We start from the raw sequence: 22,590 nt of genomic DNA on the forward strand, positions 1-22,590 counted from the left end.
ACACATACCCACCACATATGTGTCTACTTTCCTGTTACCAAATTAATATAACCCAAGCTTCTCAGGTTAAAGGATGTCATTTTTAATGTTTAGCGTCATTATACAACAACAAAAATGTGACCAAACCTTGTCACCTTGGACATCAATCTTAAGGCATCGAAGTTGGATTATCAAAAACTCTGAAATTATTCTCATCTGAGTACCAGTCTCTACTGAATACACATGTGAATGCTTAATCACGGGAGGTTAGTTTAAAGAAGTATGATACAGGGACTTCCCTGGTGGTCCACTGGTGAAGACTGTGCTTCCACTGCAGAGGGCATGGGTTAGATCCCTGTTTGGGTAACTAAGAACACACATGCCATGCGATGAAGCCAAAAAAAAAAAAAATAGTACAATACATCTTTACAATGGGATATGAGGCAGTCATTAAGTTTCATGCTTTCAGATAACATTAATAAAATAAGAATATGGCCACAATATCATAGTGAGAGAAAGAAGATTGCCAACTGTTCATACACTGTGTTTCTAATTCTATTGTATCACATTGTATTATATTATAATATACACAGAAAAAAGCACCAGATAAGAAACAGAAGAAATGTAAATGCTAGTTCTTTGTAGGTATGGAAATGGGTAAGTTTTATTTTGTCCCCTAAATACATTTAATAAGCAAATAAGAAAATTACACATGTTATAATAAGAAAATCATAAGTATTTTTAACTTGTCTATCAACACAAGAGTCTTGTAACTACCCCCTACACCACTACTTCTTCTTCAGTAGTACTACTGAAAAAATACAAGCCAGAATTAGAAAGATGGTTCAGAGACTCAGGAGCCAACCAGAGACAACTGTCATGAAATAAAAATCTCAATAAAATGTAAACAAGGTAGATGAAAGCCATCTTTCAGCTTTGGGGACACTTTCCTCTTTACTGCGTTTCCTTAAGTCAAGGTCAAGCCAGCACTTCTGTCTCCAAGCTCCGTCCAGCTTTTCTCAAACCCGATAAGCGGGTATAGGTTTCAAAAGCAAAGTCAACCAAGGTTATCTTGGTCTTTTATCCTTTTCGTTCAGTGGCTGAACATAGCACATGAAGACAACCAGCCTTTCTGAAATGACATTTCTGAAGTCTATTCCCCCAATACTTCCTGCTCTGCTCTTCAAATTATTTTATAAACGTACATGGGGCAGCAGCTTGACTTTGTGGACTAACAGGGCTGCGGAGACTTTGAGGGCTAAGCGCATACCTCCCCACCCCACAGGTCTCCTTCTGGAACCTCAGAAAAGGGTGTAGACAAAAAGCCACATGGGCCATGGCTCTTGGAGCTGAGGGAACCACATCACTTGGGTGTAAGAGTCTGTGATTATCAACAACTTGGAAAGACAGCCAAAAGCATGCAACCCAGGGGCCATGTCTATAAGCCAGGGTCATATAGATGCACGGTCTTTACTAACCAGGCAACATGAAAGGCCACCCAAACAATAGGCGATAGATTTAAAAGTCATCTTAGGTTATAGAAATTTTGTGTCACAATCAGCATCCTTCTCCTTGCAGTACTCTTTTTTTTGTTTTCCCCAGCAACCAGGAAAATGACAAGACTAATTTGGTGGGAGCAGTGCTAGGCTCATAGTAGGTGCTCAATTATTATGTGTAAGAAAGAAGGGAAGACTCAAAACCCTCAACGCCTTGGAGGCCACGCCTTGCTGTCAGGGCCGGACTGCCTCCTAAGAAATACCCCAGATTTTAGGTTCTTCCAAAGTCAGCCCCTGGCGTGGTTAACAGTTCTGGCACTATACACTTCTCTCTATGAAGAAATTCTCCCAGGAGCTAGTAGAGATCCTTTCTGCTGGATCTTAAGCCCACTTACTCTGGTTCTGTTTAGGAGAAGAGAGAGTGAACAGCTGATGTCAACACTTGGTCCGATCATTCTTCATAGATTTAAAGAAAGTCATCACCTCCTTGCTCTCCTCCTTCCCCTCCATGACCCCAATTCCCAAAGCCTTTCTCCATGGAGTCTGTTTCTTAATCCCTTAATCCAATGATGCCTATTAGGACACAGCTCAAAGTCAGCGAAAAGAACATGCTGTTAAGCAGTGGTATTGGGAGATGCAGAGCAAACACACCGACACGGGAAGGAGTTCATATTTCACTCCTCAGATGCCTTCTGTGAGCCTGGAAACTGTGTGGATGGCGCGTGGCTCCTCTCCTGGGGTGGGAGGTGGAGTGAAGTGGGGGCAGGTGTGTTCCAGTCATCATCAAGTATTTCCTGGCTTGCTGAGCACTCTCTAAGGCAGGGTACAGACATCCAGTGGAAAACCAAACAGATGTGGTTCCTGTGTTTGTGAGCAGTCCGTCAGCTTGGCCATGATGTGTGTGTGTGTGTGTGTGTGTATGTGTGTGTGTGTGTGTGTGTGAGCCCACACAAGCACACACGCATGCTTGGGAGATGGAGAGGCTGTTTTATGTCAAGAGTCAATGGCTTTCAAGTGGAATCTGTCACAGCAGTGATCGACCTTTCTCATATCACCACCAAACTGACCATCCTGGAATATGATTTTGCTAGTCCTCAAGGGATTCCCCAGTGGTCAGCAGTAAAAGAATCCACCTGAAATGCAAGAGATGCAGGTTTGATCCCTGGGTTGGGAAGATCCCCTGGAGAAGGAGATGGCAACTCACTCCAGTGTTCTTGCTTGGGAAATCCCATGGACAGAGGGTTACAGTCCATGGGGTCACGAAGAGCTGGACACGACTGAGTGACTGAACAACAACCACAGGTACCAGTATGACAGGGCATCCACAGCCTGGGGTTAGTGCTGTCTCCTGGATACGGGGTGACCAGAAGCATCCTTTAACCTGACTCATTTGTCTCAGGCTCCAAATGCCAGTGGCACCTTCTGTTTTATGATGCTGCTGCTGCAGGAGCTCTTGGGAGTTATCTTTCTACCAGTTTGGTTACCCTTCCTCTCTCTTACTGATCCAGACGTTAATTCATAAATAAGACTACTGACCCAGCATTTCCAACCAACCACTTTCTCCTGCAGTCCTTCTCTCACTGGTGAATGTGGCTCTAATCTGTTAGGACTGTAAGCCTAAAATGACACCTGAGGATTGGGGAGCCCAAAGAATGACCTGGACAAACAGAATGCCATACTCTATACAAGGAGGAGTATTTTCTGGTGGATGGAAGCAGGGAAGAGGGAGTGGGCTTGTAAAACACACGTCTGGTGTTTTTGGGAGAAAGGATAGCGGAGGTGAAAACCATACGTATCCTCGCAGTTCTGACCTAGACAGTCTCTTTAAGGTCTGTTTGTATCTTACAGCTTGAAAATGCACCATCATCATTTCTTGAAGTCATTGCTCAGAACACACCCCCACTGCATTTCATTTTTATTATCCCCATTTTAGGAACGATTAAATGGAAGCAGGGAGCAGCAGCAATGAAGCAAATCATGAGAGGCTCAGATAAAGACAGAAGCCCGAATGCTTGTTGGAACTGCCTCTCTGTGCCAGACTATTTTTAATGCAAGTTTATGCATCTGCCCCCCTCTTAGAGAGACTTAGAAATGAACCCTTCTGCACACAAATATTTTTCTACCATCCCCTATCCTTTCCAACTCCCCAGGCTATGTCTGTGTGTTTGTGTAGTCCTCTTTAAATGTTCCTCACATTTCTACCTACCAGAGATATGTACTTGGCTTTCTGTGAATATAATTCTGATCCAGAGATCTCTGCTATTTCAGCTCCCTGCCTCCATGCCTCCTTAATGGCTACTTATATAGGATCCCATCAAAGGGTCACAAAAGCATGTACCCTTTGTTTAAAAAGAAAAAAGGAGGTTGAGTAAATGTAGAAACTTTGTATATGCTTGGCATGTTTTCAGAGCAAATAGGTGACAGTGGGAACAACAATTGCTCTGAGGAACGGTCTGGGGAACCAAGGCTCATAGATGATAAAAGGACATTCTTTTCACTGAATGTTCTTTTGCATCATTTGACTTTTTATCATGTGTAGATAGTATCTTAAAAAATTGTACAAAGAGGGTGGAGACTACCAACTGATATTTGTAAAATACTGGCTATGTTTTAGCCACCGTTAACCAGTTTTACTATCATCTCCTTTATAGTTGGTTACTGTAAAATCCCCTTTAATCTGTATAATAGCCTTAGGCAAAGCCCTATATTACAGAAGGAAAATAGACTCAGGTAATATCAGTGGCTCAGCTAACACAGCTGATAAAAAAACTAGTGTGGGTCATTGAACTGGGCTCTCTCCCATTTCCAAAACCAAGCTCAGTTCTCTAGACCATCCTGCCTTTACTTGAGTCTTTCAGAAGGAACTGAATTTATAAGACAGTGGCTTTGTAAAAACCTGAAGGAATCCTGTGAAATCCTATCATGGGGTTCACACTGACAACGAATCTTCCTCCACCCAAGGGGTCTTGTCGAGCACTGCTTGGGCACGTCTGTCTGGAGATGAGGCCTCCCCGAAGGTCCCCTGAGTCCTTCGCTGGTCCTTGGGGGCACTCACCCTAAAGGCAGGGATGTATGTGCTCTTGCGAGCTGTTCAGTAAACTACTCCATCTGCACAGGAGAGCCTGAGGTAGAAGTGAATGGCTAGTCACTACTCCAACCCCTCTAAGCATATGGATTCTTCGTTTATTGAACAATGGTCTCTGGAGTGAGCCAAGCACCCTTCTTAAGTGCTGGAATTACCGAGGTAAAAGAGGCCCTTGCCCCATGCAACATCCCTCCTGGTGTGAGAAAACAGGCAGTAAACAGGCAGACAAATAAGCAAAACATCAGATAACAAGTATACTGAAGAAAAACATAAACCTGGCTGCATGGCTGCTTCAGCTCAGGTCATGATATTTACCCAAGTGACAAGAATGACCTGGGAGCTACTGTCCTTAAAAACAAAGTCTTCTTCTGTATGCTCCAGCTCTCACCCAACTTCCACGCCAAGGTCCTATTTCTTTACAGCATGAATTTGTAATCTCAGGAGTTAGAGCTGAGAAGGACCCATTGTTCATGCCACCATTCTAGACGTGAGGAAAGAAAGGCCTTAGACAAGTGAAAGGAGCAGAAGACACAGTGAGTTAGGCATGTCACTAGAAGCCGACAGCGCCGTCCCTTAGCCCAAGTTTCTTCCTCAAGTTGAGACTCACTCCTTGATCATCTCCCCAGTGAGCCTCTCTTCACTGTAGAATCCTCACTCTAAGGCCTGCCTCTCTGAGCTCCAAATCTTCTCAGGACCACTGGGAGCCATTTAGAACACTATTAGGAATCCTGGGGATGCAGAAGGGTTCTGGGGGCCAGGGTGATGGTGGAAGAAAAGGATGTTCAATTTCACCATTTCCCAGACATGCCTTTCACCTGAGCCTGGCTGCCCCTCCCTGCCCACAGGGGCTTCCACGTTTGGGAGCCAGGAGGCTCATAAAGCCAAAAAATACTGACTTCTCTCTGCAGCAGCGTTCTCTGATGTAACCAAGTCAGTGTGAAATATTCTATTCTATTTAGTATGATCCCAATCCCCCCAAAATGCTTTATCAAAGGATTACCCACAGAATTTCTTTAAATAACAAGCTCCCTTAGCACACTTAAAATACGATCTATGAAAACTCAATCTACATAAAGATTTTATCTCCTCTTGCCAAAAAAAAAAAAAAAATCCAGCTATTGTATCAAGGGCAACAACATAAACTTGGATTCTTAATGATGGATTTTAGACCGTTGCATTATGTAATGGTTCCCAGTTGTTCGACACGTTTATTGAGCCGTGTGACATGCTCCTCCAGGTTCCCGTGAGGACACGACGATATGAAGACACAGCCTCTGCCCTGCAGAAGCATCACACACACAGCTCTGGCACAGGCAGGTGTCACGAGTGCTGCTGACATGGGTGCGGACCAGTGCTACAGGGCATACGGGAGCAAAAAGTGAAATCCCAGTCAACGATCAGGCAAGGAAAAGGCAGCATCTTAATTGGTTTCAAAGGATGATTATGATTTGTATAATTGGACCATTCGTTCCAGGAAAAGGAAACGTCATGACAGGCCGTACAGGGAGCAAGACGTACAGGGGCACCTTCTCAGAACAGCGACAGACCTAGTGCTGCTTGATGGTGATACAGGACACACCGAGGAGGAGAAGATGGTGTTGGAAAACAGACCGGTGCCTTGAATGCAAGAAGAGATAAAGTCTGGGCCCAATTCACAAAACACAGGAGCTTGGAGCAGGTTTGGAGCAGAGAAAGAACATAACCAGAACTGTGCCTTGGGAAGCTCATTCTAGAAGCCATGTCCAGAACTGAGCTGAATGGATAAAAGTGGGTGTCATCCCGAGTGATCTTTTTTGAACACCTGGATCCAGGTGTGGTTGATGCTTACATTGAGCTCCCAGTTAATCAAGGGGCCAATGCAACTAAAAATTTCACTAAGTGTTATCATTGAGTAAAACACATCATTTTACAATCCGAATCTTTATTTTTGTCAGCTAGGGCTTAATTTTATTTATGGATGATTACTGATGCCACTTGAATATGCCAATGATCTCTGAAATAAAACATATCTAATAGTAAAAAAATAAAAAAAAATAAGAACGTGTGTGTGCATCAGAGAGAGGGAGGTCCATTTAAAACATTATCCACATGGTTTTTGGATCATATAAAAATAAGCAATACATATAAGAGTGAGAGTAAAGGTAGAATTGATAAGGAGGGGAGGGATCCAACCCCCAGGAAGGAGAAACTAGCTGTGGAAAGGGGTGGGGGTCCCAGGCCTCAGGTTCCAGCCTAAGGAAGAGAAGGCAGCGCCAATGAGTGGAAGTGGTGTCTCTTTAAGACAGGACGGCTGTGAGAGGCCCCATACTCGAGTCAGTAATCATGAGTCTATGGCATAAAAGCTATCCCCAGCTGGACGTCTTCTGTTCCACGTATGAAGCCTCAGTTTTTAATAACTCCTCTTCTGGAGATCTACAGAAGTGCCTGGTGTACACGCTGGCCCCAGAACACTTCTTAAATTATTATGTCTGCACAGCAGCCGTGAAAAGCAGCTTGATTGGGGTGAAGAGCAGGAGCCCGGAGAACAGCCATTTCGGAACAAATGATAACTTCAATCAAGGACGCCGGGTATGATGTTAGCCTTATAGCTGAGCCCTTATTGAAGGAACACATGACAGGAAGACGTCTTTCGTTTGAAGGACAAGGCACTGGGTCCCACTACCTGAGACACGCACATCCTGTTTCACCTGTCCATGTCTCTCTGTGACAAGATTGTGAATTTCAAGAAGTTTATCTCTGGCTTCTTTTCCTGGCTACTCTCTTGGAAAATATATCGCCTGGTTTCCATCCTAGTCAGAGCCACGCTGACATCCTGAAGTCTGTTCTCAGCCAACTGGCCCACAGAGTCTGCAGAAATTGCCTTAAATCAGTGTTTCTCAATGTGTTTCCCAGAATCTGATTCCACAAACTAAAGGGTCTTGTGATAAAACTCATTTGGGGAAATGCCAAATTAGATAAAATTAAAGATGTTCCTTTGGAAGACACCTCTATTTGCAGCAACATGGATGGACCTTGAGGGTATTTATGCTAAGTGAAGTTAGAGAAAGATAAATACTGCATGATCTCACTTATATGTGGAATCTAAAAAAAAGAAAAAAAAATCTAGCCATAAATACAAAGAACAGACTGGTAGTTGGTCAAGGAATACAAACTTCCAGTTATAAAAGGAAGTCATGGGAATGTAAGGTAGAGCACGATGACTATGGTTAATAATACTCTTACATATTTGAAGTTGCTAAGAGAGTAGATTTTAAAAGTTCTCATTACAGGAAAAAATATTTTGGAACCATGCACAGTGATGGATGTTAACTAGACTCTCTGTGGTGATCATTTCACAATATACACAAATAGTGAACCTATTATATCGTACATACAGAACTAGTACGATGATATATGTCAATGACACCTCAGCAAAAAAGACACCTCTGAACTTTCAAATTAATATGTGTTCAGAGACTCTTCCAGAGTGAGACACAGTAGACAGCACCCCTTAATCTTATTTATCTGAGAAACCATTTCTCCGCATAGCATCTCAAGGCACAAGTGTCCTGATTCTCATGAACACGTGTAATGAAATGACTCTCAGGAACATTTGTATTTAACTAGGAATCAGGTGTAACAATAAAAACCAATACCTAGTAAGTGCGTACCATGTGCCAGGAACCCTTCTAAGTTCTTTACATATATCAGTATATTTAATCCATATAGCAACCCTGTGATACTGACACTATTAATTTTTCCCATTTTTCAGATGAGGAAGTGGAGGCAGAGAGAAGTTAAGAGATTTGCCCAAGGTTGTAAATAGCCAAGGTAGTGGGTAGAGAGCTGGGAATTGAACCCAGGCAGTCTGGCACCCATGTAAATTAATGCCTAATAGTAGAATTTCAGACACTGTGATCAGCTGACAGTGGGAGAGGTCCTAAGAGCAAGCCTCCAATCACAGGAAATCCAAACTTGTGCACTCATAAATTAGGTTTCACAGGCCTCCCAGTACACCCTGTAGGACACGACTCCTATACCATCATTTGGTTTCTCCACTTAATTGTATTATCTCGTGCCTGCACACTCTTCCATTAAAACAAAGTCATGCTGCAGACAGCACAGCTACTAATAAAAATGGTAATATACAGGGAAAATCATCTCTTGATTGACCAAAGTAGCAAGAAAATGAAGACGCACGTTCGAGAAATGGCCCCCTCTGTGTTCTCAAAGTATTGATCTCCAGCTCAGAGACCAAAACCAAGTGGCCGTTTTCCTCCTGTGCGTTGCAACATTTCTGATCCCCACCCCCTCCACTTAGCTCGAGAATTGCCAAAGACATGTCCTACCCTCTCCCACTTCCTCTCCTTGTTCAGAAGGATGATCACCAGCTTTGGGTGCATCTGGTAGCCGTCTTCACTGAAGGACAGATTTCTCCCTTCAAAAGTCACATTGATCAGATACCTGTAAAGAGAGAATGAAGAGAAGGTTACAAGCATGAAGAAGGTATGCCAGAACAAGACAGTCAAGAAGACAGAGAGAAAGGTGGATGGAGACTGACGTGTAGATAGCTCTATAAATATCACGTAAAGCTTGTGTCCCTCGGGCTTCCATTTCATTATCCAATAACTGCCATCCAAGTTTTCACATTATAGGAATGGTAAGAAAATATAATGTAAAAATTTGACATAAGAGCAATGGGCTTGAGTTTAGTTGGCAGCTATGACTGAGCAAATTATTGAGCCTTTTGAACATCTTTTTTTTTTTTTTCCACAATTTGACAAAAATGGGATAATAAAGAACCTACTCTATTAGGTTTGTATGGCTTAAATGAGATAGCTGACCAGGGGGCAGAGTAAATCCTCATTAAGTGTTAATGACTATTATTCAAAAAAGGAGGTGAGTTCAATGGTGGGGTGGTAGAGACAAGACACAGAGGGAGTAGGCAAGACAGCTTTCTGCTCAGAGAGGCTGGAGTTTGGGGTCTTTCCCCTCCCAGAGATACACTGATGCTTTCAAACTCTTGCGACAATTCTGTCCAGCCCATACTTAATGAGTCTAGCAGTCAGGGATCTGGTTCTTCCAAATGCATCTGGAAACCAGGGATACTGAACTTTTATTTGTTATTGTTGTTGCTCAATTGCCAAGTTGAGTGCAGCACTTTGCAACCCATGGACTGCAGCAGGCCAGACTTCCCTGTCCTTCACTATCTCCTGGAGTTTGCTCAAACTCTTGTTCATTGAGTTGGTGATGGCTATCTAACCATCTCATTCTCTGCTGTCCTCCTCTCCTTTTGCCTTCAATCTTTCCCACCATCAGGGTCTTTTCCAATGAGTCGGCTCTTCACATTAAGTGGCCAAACTATTGGAGCTTCAGTTTCAGCATCAGTCCTTCCAATGAATATTCAGGGCTGATTTCCTTTGATCTCCAAGGGACTCAGGCGTCTTCTCTAGCACTACAATTTTAAAGCATCAACTCTTAGGCACTTAGCCTTCTTTGTGGTCCCACTCTCACATCCGTACATGACTACTGGAAAAATCATAGCTTTGTCTATACAGACCTTTGTTGGCAAAGTGATGTCTCTTTGCACTTTTATAGTGAACAAAAAATTGCAGGGGTGGGGTGGGGGTCCACGGAGGAGGGAAAGACATTTTGCAGAGTGCTTCAGGTTCAGACACGTAAATTAGCAAAAACTCTAATAATGTGAGTCAGACCAATGGAGCTGTTTTTCAACACCTGTACCCCCAGCTCACCCCATTCTCTCTTTCTGGCTGCTCTGACCTGATGAAGTTTCCTCACGGGGAATTCCCACAGGCATGCTCATTCCCATGGCATCAGTGCAACCATGCTGATGGTAATTCAGGTCCTTTCACCACCGTGGCTCAAGGAGTCAATAATGATTGGCTCCACGTTCACATGACACGCTACTCTGGAGCTCTGCACCTGATGCTCAGCGAGACCTATCTCTGTTCAGAAGCGGAATGGGCATCCTGTGATTGTCTGGAGTATTCTGACAGCCTTCAAAACTTTGACCAACCATGGCTCCCTACTGCACTGAAGGGGAGGAGAAGAACGTGCAGAAGGCAGCCTAAAGGCTCCTCTTGTAAGTCTTCTCATTTAACAAAAACTGTGAGCCTCTTCTTTGAGGCTACCAGGTAACATTAGATTAAGCAACCTAGGGTTGCTTAGGGTTGCTAGGATGTAGATCTTTCAGGAAATTCTAAGGATGTCTAGGTACTGTGACCCAAATCCTCATGGACCACATTCCTGCTTCTAAAGCTGCCTGGGACTTTTAAACTTGTCATTTCCAGGGCAAATGCAGTCAAACACAGAGACCACAAAAGAGCAGAGATCCCTAGAATCTCAAAATTGGAAGAGATCTTCATAATCAACGAGCCCAGTTCCCGCAGTTTATCTTTCCTTTCTATGACATCATAAAACCAGCCCTCTCAGCTCTTCTTGAATACTTCCACTGATGGGGAGCTCATCACTGTATTCCCTATCCTCAAGGCAGCCACCTCACTGTTGGGCAGTTCTTTTTCACCTAAAGGTAAAATCTGCTCCCCTTCTACCTCTAGATCCTGGTCTCCTTCTTAGGAGTTACACAGTCTTAGTCTAATGCTTCTTTCACTTGGGAGCTCTTCAAGCATTTGAAGATATTCATCATGTATCCCTCATAAAGGGCTTGCCAGGTGGCTCAGTGCTAAAGAATCAGCCTGCCAATGCAGGAGACACAAGCTTGATCCCTGGGTTGGGAAGACCCCCTGGAGAAGGAAAAGGCAACCCACTCCAGTACTCCTGCCTGGGAAATCCCATGGACAGAGGAGACTGGTGGACTATAGTCCATGGGGTCGTAGAGTCAGACATGACTTAGTGACTCAACAACAACAACGAATCCCTTATGAAATGAATTTTAGTCTTTTTCTGAAGAAACTATGAGCTCATTTGGTTCTATAATTTTAACTTGATAGATAAGGGAACTAACTGAAGCACAAAGAGGTCTAATTATTTGCCCCCAGCTAATTGGGAGCAGAAACAACATTTTAAGAGCTATATTATCATATGTGAAACGAATCACCAGTCCAGGTTCGATGCATGAGACAGGGTGCTCGGGGCTGGTGCACTGGGATGACCCAGAGGGATGGGATGGGATTGGGAGGGAGGTGGGAGGGGGGTTCATGATGGGGAACACACATACACCCATGGCTGATTCATGCCAATGTATGGCAAAACCACTGTAATATTGTAAAGTAATTAGCCTCCAATTAAAATAAATAAATTGATATTTAAAAAAAAGAGCTGTTCCCAGTCCCATGTGTTCTCTAGCATCCCACTCTGATTCTCACACGCCACAGCAGCTTTAATATCCCTGATCCTGCACCAAGCTACACTGTACCATGGTGTAACTCACTCCCTCTAACTCTCAGCTGTGATCTCTGGACACCTTCAGTTGGTAAACGTGTAACATCCTTGATTCAACGCGAGGCTCCGTCTGTATCTTCTCCACCCTCTGCGCCGCTGCTCCTCTCAGCTCATTGCTGCCTGCTCCCGCCCATCAGTAGTGAGAAGATGATATTCGAGTAGTTTACAACAACTTCAATACTCTAACCTAAGTCCCATGCAATTCATTTCAGGGAGTATGATTTTAAACTAACAGACCAGAATTTAAGCATCAGACATAATCCATTTGGAAAGCAGGTTCTTACTACATCAGTATGGCGTTATACTTTAATTTCTGAAAGTTTTCAGAGGAAGTGTATGCGACTTGTAGAAAAAAATTTGTCTTGACTCTTTTTTGCAAGAACACAAGAGAGGAAGCGGAGAGGGAGAAGGAAGGAAGGGAGAGAGGGAGGGAGGGAGAGAGGGGAGGGAAGGGAGGATAGAGGGAGGGATTAAAGGAAAGGGAAGGAAAGAGAGGAAGAAGGAGGAAGGGATGGGGGAGAGATGGAAATTATCTGGCTAATGAACCCTCCTTTTCACCAGACATGTCTCTGACTAATTCTGACTTTATCTAAAACACCATTAAGAATATTTCAAAGAAAGTGTCCATTTCAGAAGGCAATTATAAAAGAGAAGCCCCCAAATCATACAAGCAACTATCAGCATGAATGGAATAAGCATATGGCCTCTCAAGATGACTTCTTTGAAAAGGGATAGCCTTGAGTAGATAGGTTGGGAAATTCAAACTCCAAGAAAATAAAACCACATTCATGGGTAATTGTTCTGTAGTTAAATTTCTCTAGTTGTTCCTGCTCCCAATCCTTTTGATTTTCCTTATATATTTTTCTCTCTCTAGAATGTTCACCTTATTCCAGTTCTACATGTTCATTTTATTCTGTGTTGACATTTCTCATATATTTTACTTATCAAAAATATTAATAAAATGTTATGACAGTACACAAAATACTCTTCTGCAAAGTATCCTTTAATTATTCATATCCTTCAGCAGTGTAAAGATTCATCATTCACATTGTGTTTTTCTGAGTAATTCCCTGAGACGTGCCAACCTTTAGCTATTAGTGAGGAGCTTGCAAATACACACTTGCCTTGAGCAAGGATGCCCTTAGAATAGCAGAACAGACCAATCCATTCATTGGTAATGAAAAGTGTGAAAACATAATTGGGAGTGCAGTCACTTCTAGACCTGTGACCTTGGCCCTGAACCTGAGTTTTTCCCTCTTTAAAATGGAAACACCGATTTTTTTTTTTTTTTACCTCTAGTTTATCAGGTTGTGATGATCACCTGAAATAGGGGGTAGAAAAACTGTATAAAATATGACACAAATATAAGGTTATATAGTAGGAAACATTTCGACAAAAATAATATGCTAGCCTGATTAGAATTATCTAAAGGCAAGGAACTTGCCTCATTTTGGACCTCAGCGAGTAAAAGTGGGATGATTACATTCACCAAGACTGAACTGTCAGTGGAACACACGGGAGAAATGGAAAATGCCTCCGACATATGGAGGATAAACTAGGTCAAATGGTCATATTAATCAGTTCAAGTTTCCATAAGACCTGAAAGTACCTAACCACCTTTGTATCTGGCGGCACTTCGTCAATTTTAAATATTAACTAAAACCTCAAAGCGTCCGTGTAAAGGATTTGACTATATTATTAAGAGATGCCACAGCTATTCTGTTTATCTCTGAAAATGTCATCCTCAAGAATGTAATGAGAAAGCCTAGCTTCAAGTGGCACTCAAATTCAGAAGTTCTGCCCATAAGATCCTAGTCCCTTGGAAGGCCCATCAAGGTTTGGTATATAAAAAAATATTGCTTGATTTGTCTCTGGGATGTAGTTTGACCCATAAGCCAAATGATGGCTTATCTCATAAAGTTCTAACATTGCAAAAGTCTCAGATTACTGGAACTAGAAGAAAACTTCAAAACCATCCATTGAGAACTGTCAGTTTGGACGGGAGAAAACGGGTTCCCCAATACTACCTGACTTTCCACGGTGGCTTGCCTGTTCAGGACTGGAGTTCAAGTCTTCTTATTTCAAGCTCAGGGTTCTTTTCGTTACCTCAGTAAGTAAAGCGAAATCAGTGTCTCAGAGCCTCAGATGGGCCTCTTAGCACTCTCACATCACCATCACGTGCCCTCAACTACAGAGACCCCTCATACAAACTGCAGAAAGTAAAACCGATCACATTTCCGGCCTGACTCTGGCTTGTGGAGAAAGTCTTGGAACCCTGCTGGGCTCAGGTCCAACACATTTGCTGCCTGTGGCCAAAGTCAACCTCCGCTGGGTTGAATAGGGTCAAGCTGAGGTAAAAGGCCTGTGTGCCTCTTTGACTTTGACCATGCCACTCAGAGCTCATCCACTGCAATGATTTAGCAGTACACCATGTGTGGGAGGCGTCCGAGAGGGCCCTGCCAGAATTTCCCCAGCAAACTAAGTGCCCTGGCACCACAGTTCTCATTGTGCCCTCCAGATTCTCACAAGGGACTTTTTTTTTTTTTTAAATGAATGTCTTTTAATGTGGTAATAAGAGAGACAAGTCTATCCTCTCAGACGATCCTCTCATTTTCGGATGAAGCAGATGAAGTCTGGAGGGGTTTGTGTTTCCACCAAGATCAGATGACAAGGTTGGAAAGAGGATCCAGTGTCCCCACCCCACACCAGTGATCTTTCTGCTCAACAGCATGCCTCAAAAATGTGGAATTATTCTCATTTTTTTTGAGGCATCTCCATACCATCTTCCATAGTGGTTGTATCAATTTACATCCCCACCAGCAGTGCAAGGAGGGTTCCATTTTCTTCACACCTGCTCCAGCATTTATTGTTTGTGGATTTTTTGATAGCCCTTATGACTGGTGATAGGTGATATCTTATTGTAGCTTTGATTTGCACTTCTCTAATAATGAGCGACCCAGCATGTTTTCATGTTTATTAGCCATCTGTATGTCTTCTTTGGAGAAATGTCTGTTTTTGATTTGGTTGTTCTTCTGGTATTGAGTTGTACGAGTTGGATGTGTATTTTGGAAATTAATCCTTTGTCAGTTGTTTAATTCACTATTATTTTCTCCCATTCTGAGGGCTGTCTTTTCACCTTGTTTATAGTTTGCTTTGCTGTGCAAAAGCTTTTAAGTTTAATTAGGTCTCACTTGTTTATTTTTGTTTTTATTTCCATTATTCTAGGAGGCGGGTCATAGAGGATCTTACTATGATTTGTGTCATACTGTGTTCTGTCTATGTTTTCCTCTAACAGTTTATAGTTTTTGGTCTTACATACATGTTTTTAATTCATTTTGAGTTTATCTTTGTTTGTGGTGTTAGAAAGTGTTCTAATTTCATTTTTCTACACTTAGCTATCCAGTTCTTGCAGCACCACTTATTGAAGAGACTATCTTTCCCCCATTGCATATGCTTGCCTCCTTGGTCAAAAGTAAGGTGCCCATAGGTGTGCGATATACTCCGAGGAAACCAAAACTGAAAAAAAACACATGTACCCCAATGTTCATTACAGCATGATTTACAATAGCTAGGACATGGAAGCCACCTGGATGTCCATCAGCAGACGAATAGATAAAGAAACGGTGGTACCTATATACAATGGAATGTTACTCAGCCCATAAAAGGAACACATTTGAGTCAGTTCTAATGAGGTGGATGAACCTAAAGCCTATTATACAGCTTATACAGAAGTAATTCAAAGAGAAAAACAAATATCATATATTAATGCACATACATGGAATCTAGATGGAGAAGGGAATGGCAACCCACTCCAGTATTCTTGCATGGAGAATTCCATGTACACAGGAGCCTGGCCAGCTACAGTTCATAGGGTCACATAGAATCAAACACGACTGAGCAACTAACTCACATAGACATGGATCTAGAAAGACTGGTGCTGACGAACCTATTTGCAGGGCAGTAATGGAGATGCAGACATAGAGAACATACTTGGGGACATGAGTAGAAGGGAGGAAGGAGAGGGTGGGGACGAATGGCGAGAGTAACATGGAAACATATATACTACCATATGTAAAATTGATAGCCAGTAAGAATTTGCTGTACGACTCAGGGAACTCAAACTGGGGCTGTGTAACAACCTAGAGGAGTGGGAAGGGGTGTGAGGTGGGAGGGAGACTCAGTAGGGAGGGGACAGATGTATACCTATAGCTGATTCATGTTGATGTATGGCAAAAGCCAACACAATATTATAAAACAATTATCCTTCCATTGTTTAAAAATAAAACAATTATTAAAAAATGTGGAGTTTTTCATAGCTCTCAATTTTCATTCTCTAGCTATTCAGAGCAAAGTAATAAAGGAGGAAACACAGTTCCAGGGAAGAGACTCAAATTCTTGACACCTTTGCTTATGATTTTCCAGCTCTGAAAACCTGTAACTTTGTCACTATGTCTTTGGTTTGTCACTTACCTTTTAAAGCATTTAGCTCCTTCATCTATAAAATAGACCATCATCTATAAAATTCAGACTACCTCACTTGCCTGATGTGGGAAGAACACAACTCCTAGGAGATGTTCTCTATCTTGGTGCTTCACCTGATTAATACTGCGGCTATTACAATGCTAAACTCCATCATCTAAACGACAGAGACCAATTTTTAATCTGAGAGTCCAGGGTTTAAGTCCCTGCCCAGGCACCAAAAGTAAATAAAGAAAAAGAAAAAAAAAAAAAAAAAAGCAAAACCACAGATTTTTCAAAAAGCTTTTGCCGGTCTCTTTAACAATTACTGTATCATATGCATTTCCTCCTGAAAACAATAGGAACAATTTTTTACAATTTACAATTTTAGAAATAGAAAATCTCTATTTCTAAAGATTAGAAAGAGTAGATGTCATGCAAAGATGGATACAATAAAGGACAGAAATGGTACGGACCTAACAGAAGCAGAAGATATTAAGAAGAGGTGGCAAGAATACACAGAAGAACTATACAAAAAAAAAGATCTTCATGATCCAGATAACCACAATGGTGTGATCATTCACCTAGAGCCAGACATTCTGGAATGCGAAGTCAAGTGCGCCTTAGGAAGCATCAGTATGAACAAAGCTAGTAGAGGTAATGGAACTCCAACTGAGCTATTTCAAATCCTAAAAGATGATACTGTGAAAGTGTTGGACTCAATATACCAGCAAATTTGGAAAACTCAGCAGTGGCCACAGGACTGGAAAAGTTCCATTTTCATTCCAATGCAAAGAAAGGCAATGCCAAAGAATGTTTAAACTACTGTACAATTGCACTCATCTCACATGCTAACAAGGTAATGCTTAAAATTCTCCAAGCCAGGCTTCAACAATACGAGAACTGTGAACTTCCTGATGTTCAAGCTGAATTTAGAAAAGGAGGAACCAGAGATCAAATTGCCAAGATAAACACTGGATCATCGAAAAAGCAAGAGAGTTGCAGAAGAACATCTACTTCTGCATTATTGACCACATCAAAGCCTTTGACTGTGTGGATCACAACGAACTGTGGAAAATTCTGAAAGAGATGGGAATACCAGACCACCTTTCCTGCCTCCTGAGAAATCTGTATGCAGGTCAAGAAGCAACAGGTAGAACTGGACATGGAACAACAGTTCAGTTCAGTTCAGTTCAGTTGCTAAGTCGTGTCTGACTCTTTGCGACCCCATGAATAAGCACACCAGGCCTCCCTGTCCATCACCAACTCCCGGAGTCCACTCAGACTCACGTCCATAGAGTCAGTGATGCCATCCAGCCATCTCATCCTCTGTCGTCCTCTTCTTCTCCTGCCCCCAATCCCTCCCAGCATCAAAGTCTTTTCCAATGAGTCAACTCTTCGCATGAGGTGGCCAAAGTACTGGAACTTCAGCTTTAGCATCATTCCTTCCAAAGAAATCTCAGAGCTGGTCTCCTTCAGAATGGACTGGTTGGATCTCCTTGTAGTCCAAGGGACTCTCAAGAGTCTTCTCCAACACCACAGTTCAAAAGCGTCAATTCTTCAGCGCTCAGCCTTCTTCACAGTCCAACTGTCACATCCATACATGACCACAGGAAAAACCATAGCCTTGAGTAGACGGACCTTAGTTGGCAAAGTAATGTCTCTGCTTTTCAATATGCTATCTAGGTTGGTCATAACTTTTCTTCCAAGGAGTAAGTGTCTTTTAATTTCATGGCTGCAATCACCATCTGCAGTGATTTTGGAGCCCAAAAAGATAAAGTCTGACACTGTTTCCACTGTTTCTCCATCTATTTCCCATGGAGTGATGGAACCAGATTCCATGATCTTCGTTTTCTGAATGTTGAGCTTTAAGCCAACTTTTTCACTCTCCTCTTTCACTTTCATCAAGAGGCTTTTTAGTTCCTCTTCACTTTCTGCCATAAGGGTGGTGTCATCTGCATACCTGAGGTTATTGATATTTCTCCCGGCAGTCTTGATTCCAGCTTATGCTTCTTCCAGTCCAGCGTTTCTCATGATGTACTCTGCATATAAGTTAAATAAGCAGAGTGACAATATACAGCCTTGACATACTCCTTTTCCGATTTGGAACCAGTCTGTTGTTCCATGTCCAGTTCTAACTGTTGCTTCCTGGCCTGCATACAGATTTCTCAAGAGGCAGGTTAGGTGTTCTGGTATTCCCATCTCTTTCAGAATTTTCCACAGTTTATTGTGATCCACACAGTCAAAGGCTTTGGCATAGTCAATAAAGCAGAAGTAGATGTTTTTTCTGGAACTCTCTTGCTTTTTCCATGATCCAGCGGATGTTGGCAATTTGATCTCTGGTTCCTCTGCCTTTTCTAAAACCAGCTTGAACATCTGGAAGTTCACAGTTCATGTATTACTGAAGCCTAGCTTGAAGAATTTTGAGCATTACTTTACTAGCGTGTGAGATGAGTGCAAGTGTGCGGTAGTTTGAGCATTCTTTGGCATTGCCTTTCTTTGCATTGGAATGAAAACTGACCTTTTCCAGTCCTGTGGCCACTACTGAGTTTTCCAAATTTGCTGGCATATTGAGTGCAACACTTTCACAGCATCATCTTTCAGGATTTGAAATAGCTCAACTGGAATTCCATCACCTCCACTAGCTTTGTTCGTAGTGATGGTTTCTAAGGCCCACTTGACTTCACATTCCAAGATGTCTGGTTCTAGATGAGTGATCACACCATCGTGATTATCTGGGTCGTGAAGATCCTTTTTGTACAGTTCTTCTGTGTATTCTTGCCACCTCTTCTTAATATCTTCTGCTTCTGTTAGGTCCATACCACTCTGTCCTTTATCGAGCCCATCTTTGCATGAAACATTCCCTTGATATCTCTAATTTCCTTGAAGAGATCTCTAGTCTTTCCCATTCTGTTGTTTTCCTCTATTTCTTTGCATTGATCACTGAAGAAGGCTTTCTTATCTCTCCTTGCTATTCTTTGGAACTCTGCATTCAGATGCTTATATCTTTCCTTTTCTCCTTTGCTTTTTGCCTCTCTTCTTTTCACAGCTATTTGTAAGGCCTCCTCAGACAGCCATTTTGCTTTTTTGTGTTTCTTTTCCATGGGGATGGTCTTGATCCCTGTCTCCTGTACAATGTCACGAACCTCATTCTATAGTTCATCAGGCACTCTATCTATCAGATCTAGGTCCTTAAATCTATTTCTCATTTCCACCATATAATCATAAGGGATTTGATTTAGGTCATACCTGAATGGTCTAGTGGTTTTCCCTGCTTTCTTCAATTTAAGTCTGAATTTGGTAATAAGGAGTTCATGATCTGAGCCACAGTCAGCTCCTGGTCTTGTTTTTGTTGACTGTATAGAGTTTCTCCATCTTTGACTGCAGAGAATATAATCAATCTGATTTCGGTGTTGACCATCTGGAGATGTCCATGTGTAGAGTCTTGTGTTGTTGGAAGAGGGTGTTTCCTATGACTAGTGCATTTTCTTGGCAAAACTCTATTAGTCTTTGCCCTGCTTCATTCCACATTCCAAGGCCAGATTTGCCTGTTACTCCAGGTGTTTCTTGACTTCCTACTTTTGCATTCCAGTCCCCTATAATGAAAAGGATATCTTTTTGGGGTGTTAGTTCTAAAAGGTCTTGTAGGTCTTCATAGAACTGTTCAACTTCAGCTTCTTCAGTGTTACTGGTTGGGGCATAGACTTGGATAACTGTGATATTGAATGGTTTGCCTTGGAAATGAACAGAGATCATTCTGTCATTTTTGAGATTGCATCCAAGTACTGCATTTCAGAATCTTCTGTTGACCATGATGGCTACTCCATTTCTTCTGAGGGATTCCTGCCCCCAGTGGTAGATATAATGGTCATCTGAGTTAAATTCACCCATTCCAGTCCATTTTAGTTCACTGATTCCTAGAATGTCGACGTTCACTCTTGCCATCTCCTGAACAACAGACTGGCTCCAAATTGGGAAAGGAGTACGTCAATACTGATTATTGTTACCTTGCTTATTTAACTTATATGCAGGATACATCATGCGAAATGCTGGGCTGGATGAAAAACAAGCTGGAATCAAGACTGCCAGAAGAAATATCAATTATGTCAGATACACAGATGATACTACCCTTACGGCAGAAAGCAAAGAAAAACTAAAGAGCCTCTTGATGAAAGTGAAAGAAGAAAAAGCTGGCTTAAAAGTAAATATTCAAAAAACTAAAATCATGGCATCCTGTCCCATCACTTCATGGCAAATAGATGGGGAAACAATGGAAACAGTGAGAGACTTTATTTTGGAGGGCTCCAAAATCACTGCAGCTGGTGACTGCAGCCATGAAATTAAAAGATGCTAGCTCCTTGGAAGAAAGGCTATGACCAACCTAGGCAGCATATGAAAAAGCAGAGACATTACTTTGTTGACAATGTAATCTGTCTAGTCAAAGCTTTGGTTTTTCCAGGAGTCACGTAGGGATATGAGAGATGGACTATAAAGAAAGCTGAGCACTGAAGAATTGATGCTTTTGAACTGTGGTGTTGGAGAAGACTCTTAAGAGTCCTTCAGACTGTGAGGAGATCAAACCAGTCAATCCTAAAGGAAATCAGTCCTGAATATTCATTGGAAGGACTGATGCTGAAGCTGAAGCTCCAATACTTTGACCACTTAATGTGAAGAGCTAACTCATTGGAAAAGACCCCAATGATGGGAAAGATTGAAGGCAGGAGGAGAAGGGGACAACAGAAGATGAGATGGTTGGATAGCATCACCGACTCGATGGACATGAGCTTGAGCAAGCTTGAGGAGTTGATGATGGACAGGGAAGCCTGGCATGCTACAGTCCATGGGGTCGCAAAGAGTCGGACATGACTGACACGACTGAGCAACTGAATTGAACTGAACTGAAAACGTTGAAAAGCTACTTAGTTAGAGACCAGTATTGGGAGACAAAAGTAAATATTTAAAAATCAGATGTTCCTTGTGATGGTTTGGGAAATTAAATGGAAAGTTCTGACTTTTCCCCCCCATAGAAATTCATAATAATTAAAATGAACCTAAAATGGCCAACTCAGTATAATGTGGTCATTGTCGCAGACCATGGCCTGGGAACAATTCTCTCTAGGATTTACCAATAGCTTCTTCTGGGATCAGACTCAGAAGAAATAACTCATTAGTAAGATATCCTGCACTCACATGAACAACATAGACAATGCCCCTAAATGCTGGTAGAAAGAAAACTGAGGGAAATAGGAAAAATAAGCTAAGTGGAGAGGAATGAATGTAGTGTGCTCTAAATACATACTCCATCACCAGCAGCAGCAGCAGCCAGTGTGCATGGCATTTAAGGTAAGGATGCTGCCATCAGACCACTTCTGTTCAAATTCTAGATCCATCAGTTCCTAGGTCATGTGACAATGTTCTCAAGGCACGTGAATTATTTTATTCTGGTCACCAATGGTATTCTCTTTGATGAAAAGGGATTTGAAGAAGTTTTAAAGGTTTCCTTTGAGCCACAATGTCAAATATAAAAACACTAAACCATGCTATTGAACAAAATAATTAGAAATACCAGTTTCCCAAGCTGTCAAGTGCAGGCCTTTTCTCATTTTTGCAAAATGATACTTAGAACCTCAGGAAAAACTAATTTAAAGAGTAGACTGTAATATTAATTTATCATTACTTGAGGCAAATTAAAAATAGTTTGTCTGCCAGTGGACTAAACACTTTCTCTGAAGTGGTGTTTATTCCATTTATTTTATGAACCATTCTTTACAAATCATAAAAGCTTCATGTTTGGGCTAGTCCATAACTCAGTTATTGAAATTCTAAATCTGTAGTGTTAAACTAATGAGATATTAAAGTATCTTAAGAAAAAGGATTGTGTTTCGGCCCCTTAGTAGTCTGGCTGAGGGTAAGTGGTGATGTGTCAACTTCCCAACTATTTCAGGGAAAGAGTCTTCTCAGACCCCTCAGCCTGACAATGAGGTTTTCTGAGCTCTATTACCCAAATTCTGTTTCACAACTGAATGCCATGAATTAGTTTTATTTAAAACAAAAGAAGGGCTTCTCAGGTGGCTCAGTGGTAAAGAATCCAGCTGTCAGTGCACAAGACGTGGGTTCAGTCCCTGGATCAGGAAAGTTCCCTGGAGGAGGAAATGGCAACCCACTTCAGTA

The 22,590-nt window shown here is 42.0% G+C and overlaps 1 protein-coding gene across 1 annotated transcript in view; it reads right to left on the reverse strand.

Moving 5' to 3' along the window:
* GRIN2B (glutamate ionotropic receptor NMDA type subunit 2B) overlaps positions 1–22,590 on the reverse strand; it is a 367,503-nt gene that overhangs the window by 139,239 nt on the left and 205,674 nt on the right. The window contains exon 3 of the mRNA XM_040235229.1: positions 8,889–9,003. Coding sequence (XP_040091163.1) covers positions 8,889–9,003 — 115 coding nt within the window. The remainder of the gene's footprint in view (positions 1–8,888; positions 9,004–22,590) is intronic.

This window comes from Oryx dammah, unplaced genomic scaffold (assembly GCF_014754425.2).
Source record: "Oryx dammah isolate SB20612 unplaced genomic scaffold, SCBI_Odam_1.1 HiC_scaffold_29, whole genome shotgun sequence".
NCBI classification, from domain to species: Eukaryota; Metazoa; Chordata; class Mammalia; order Artiodactyla; family Bovidae; genus Oryx; species Oryx dammah.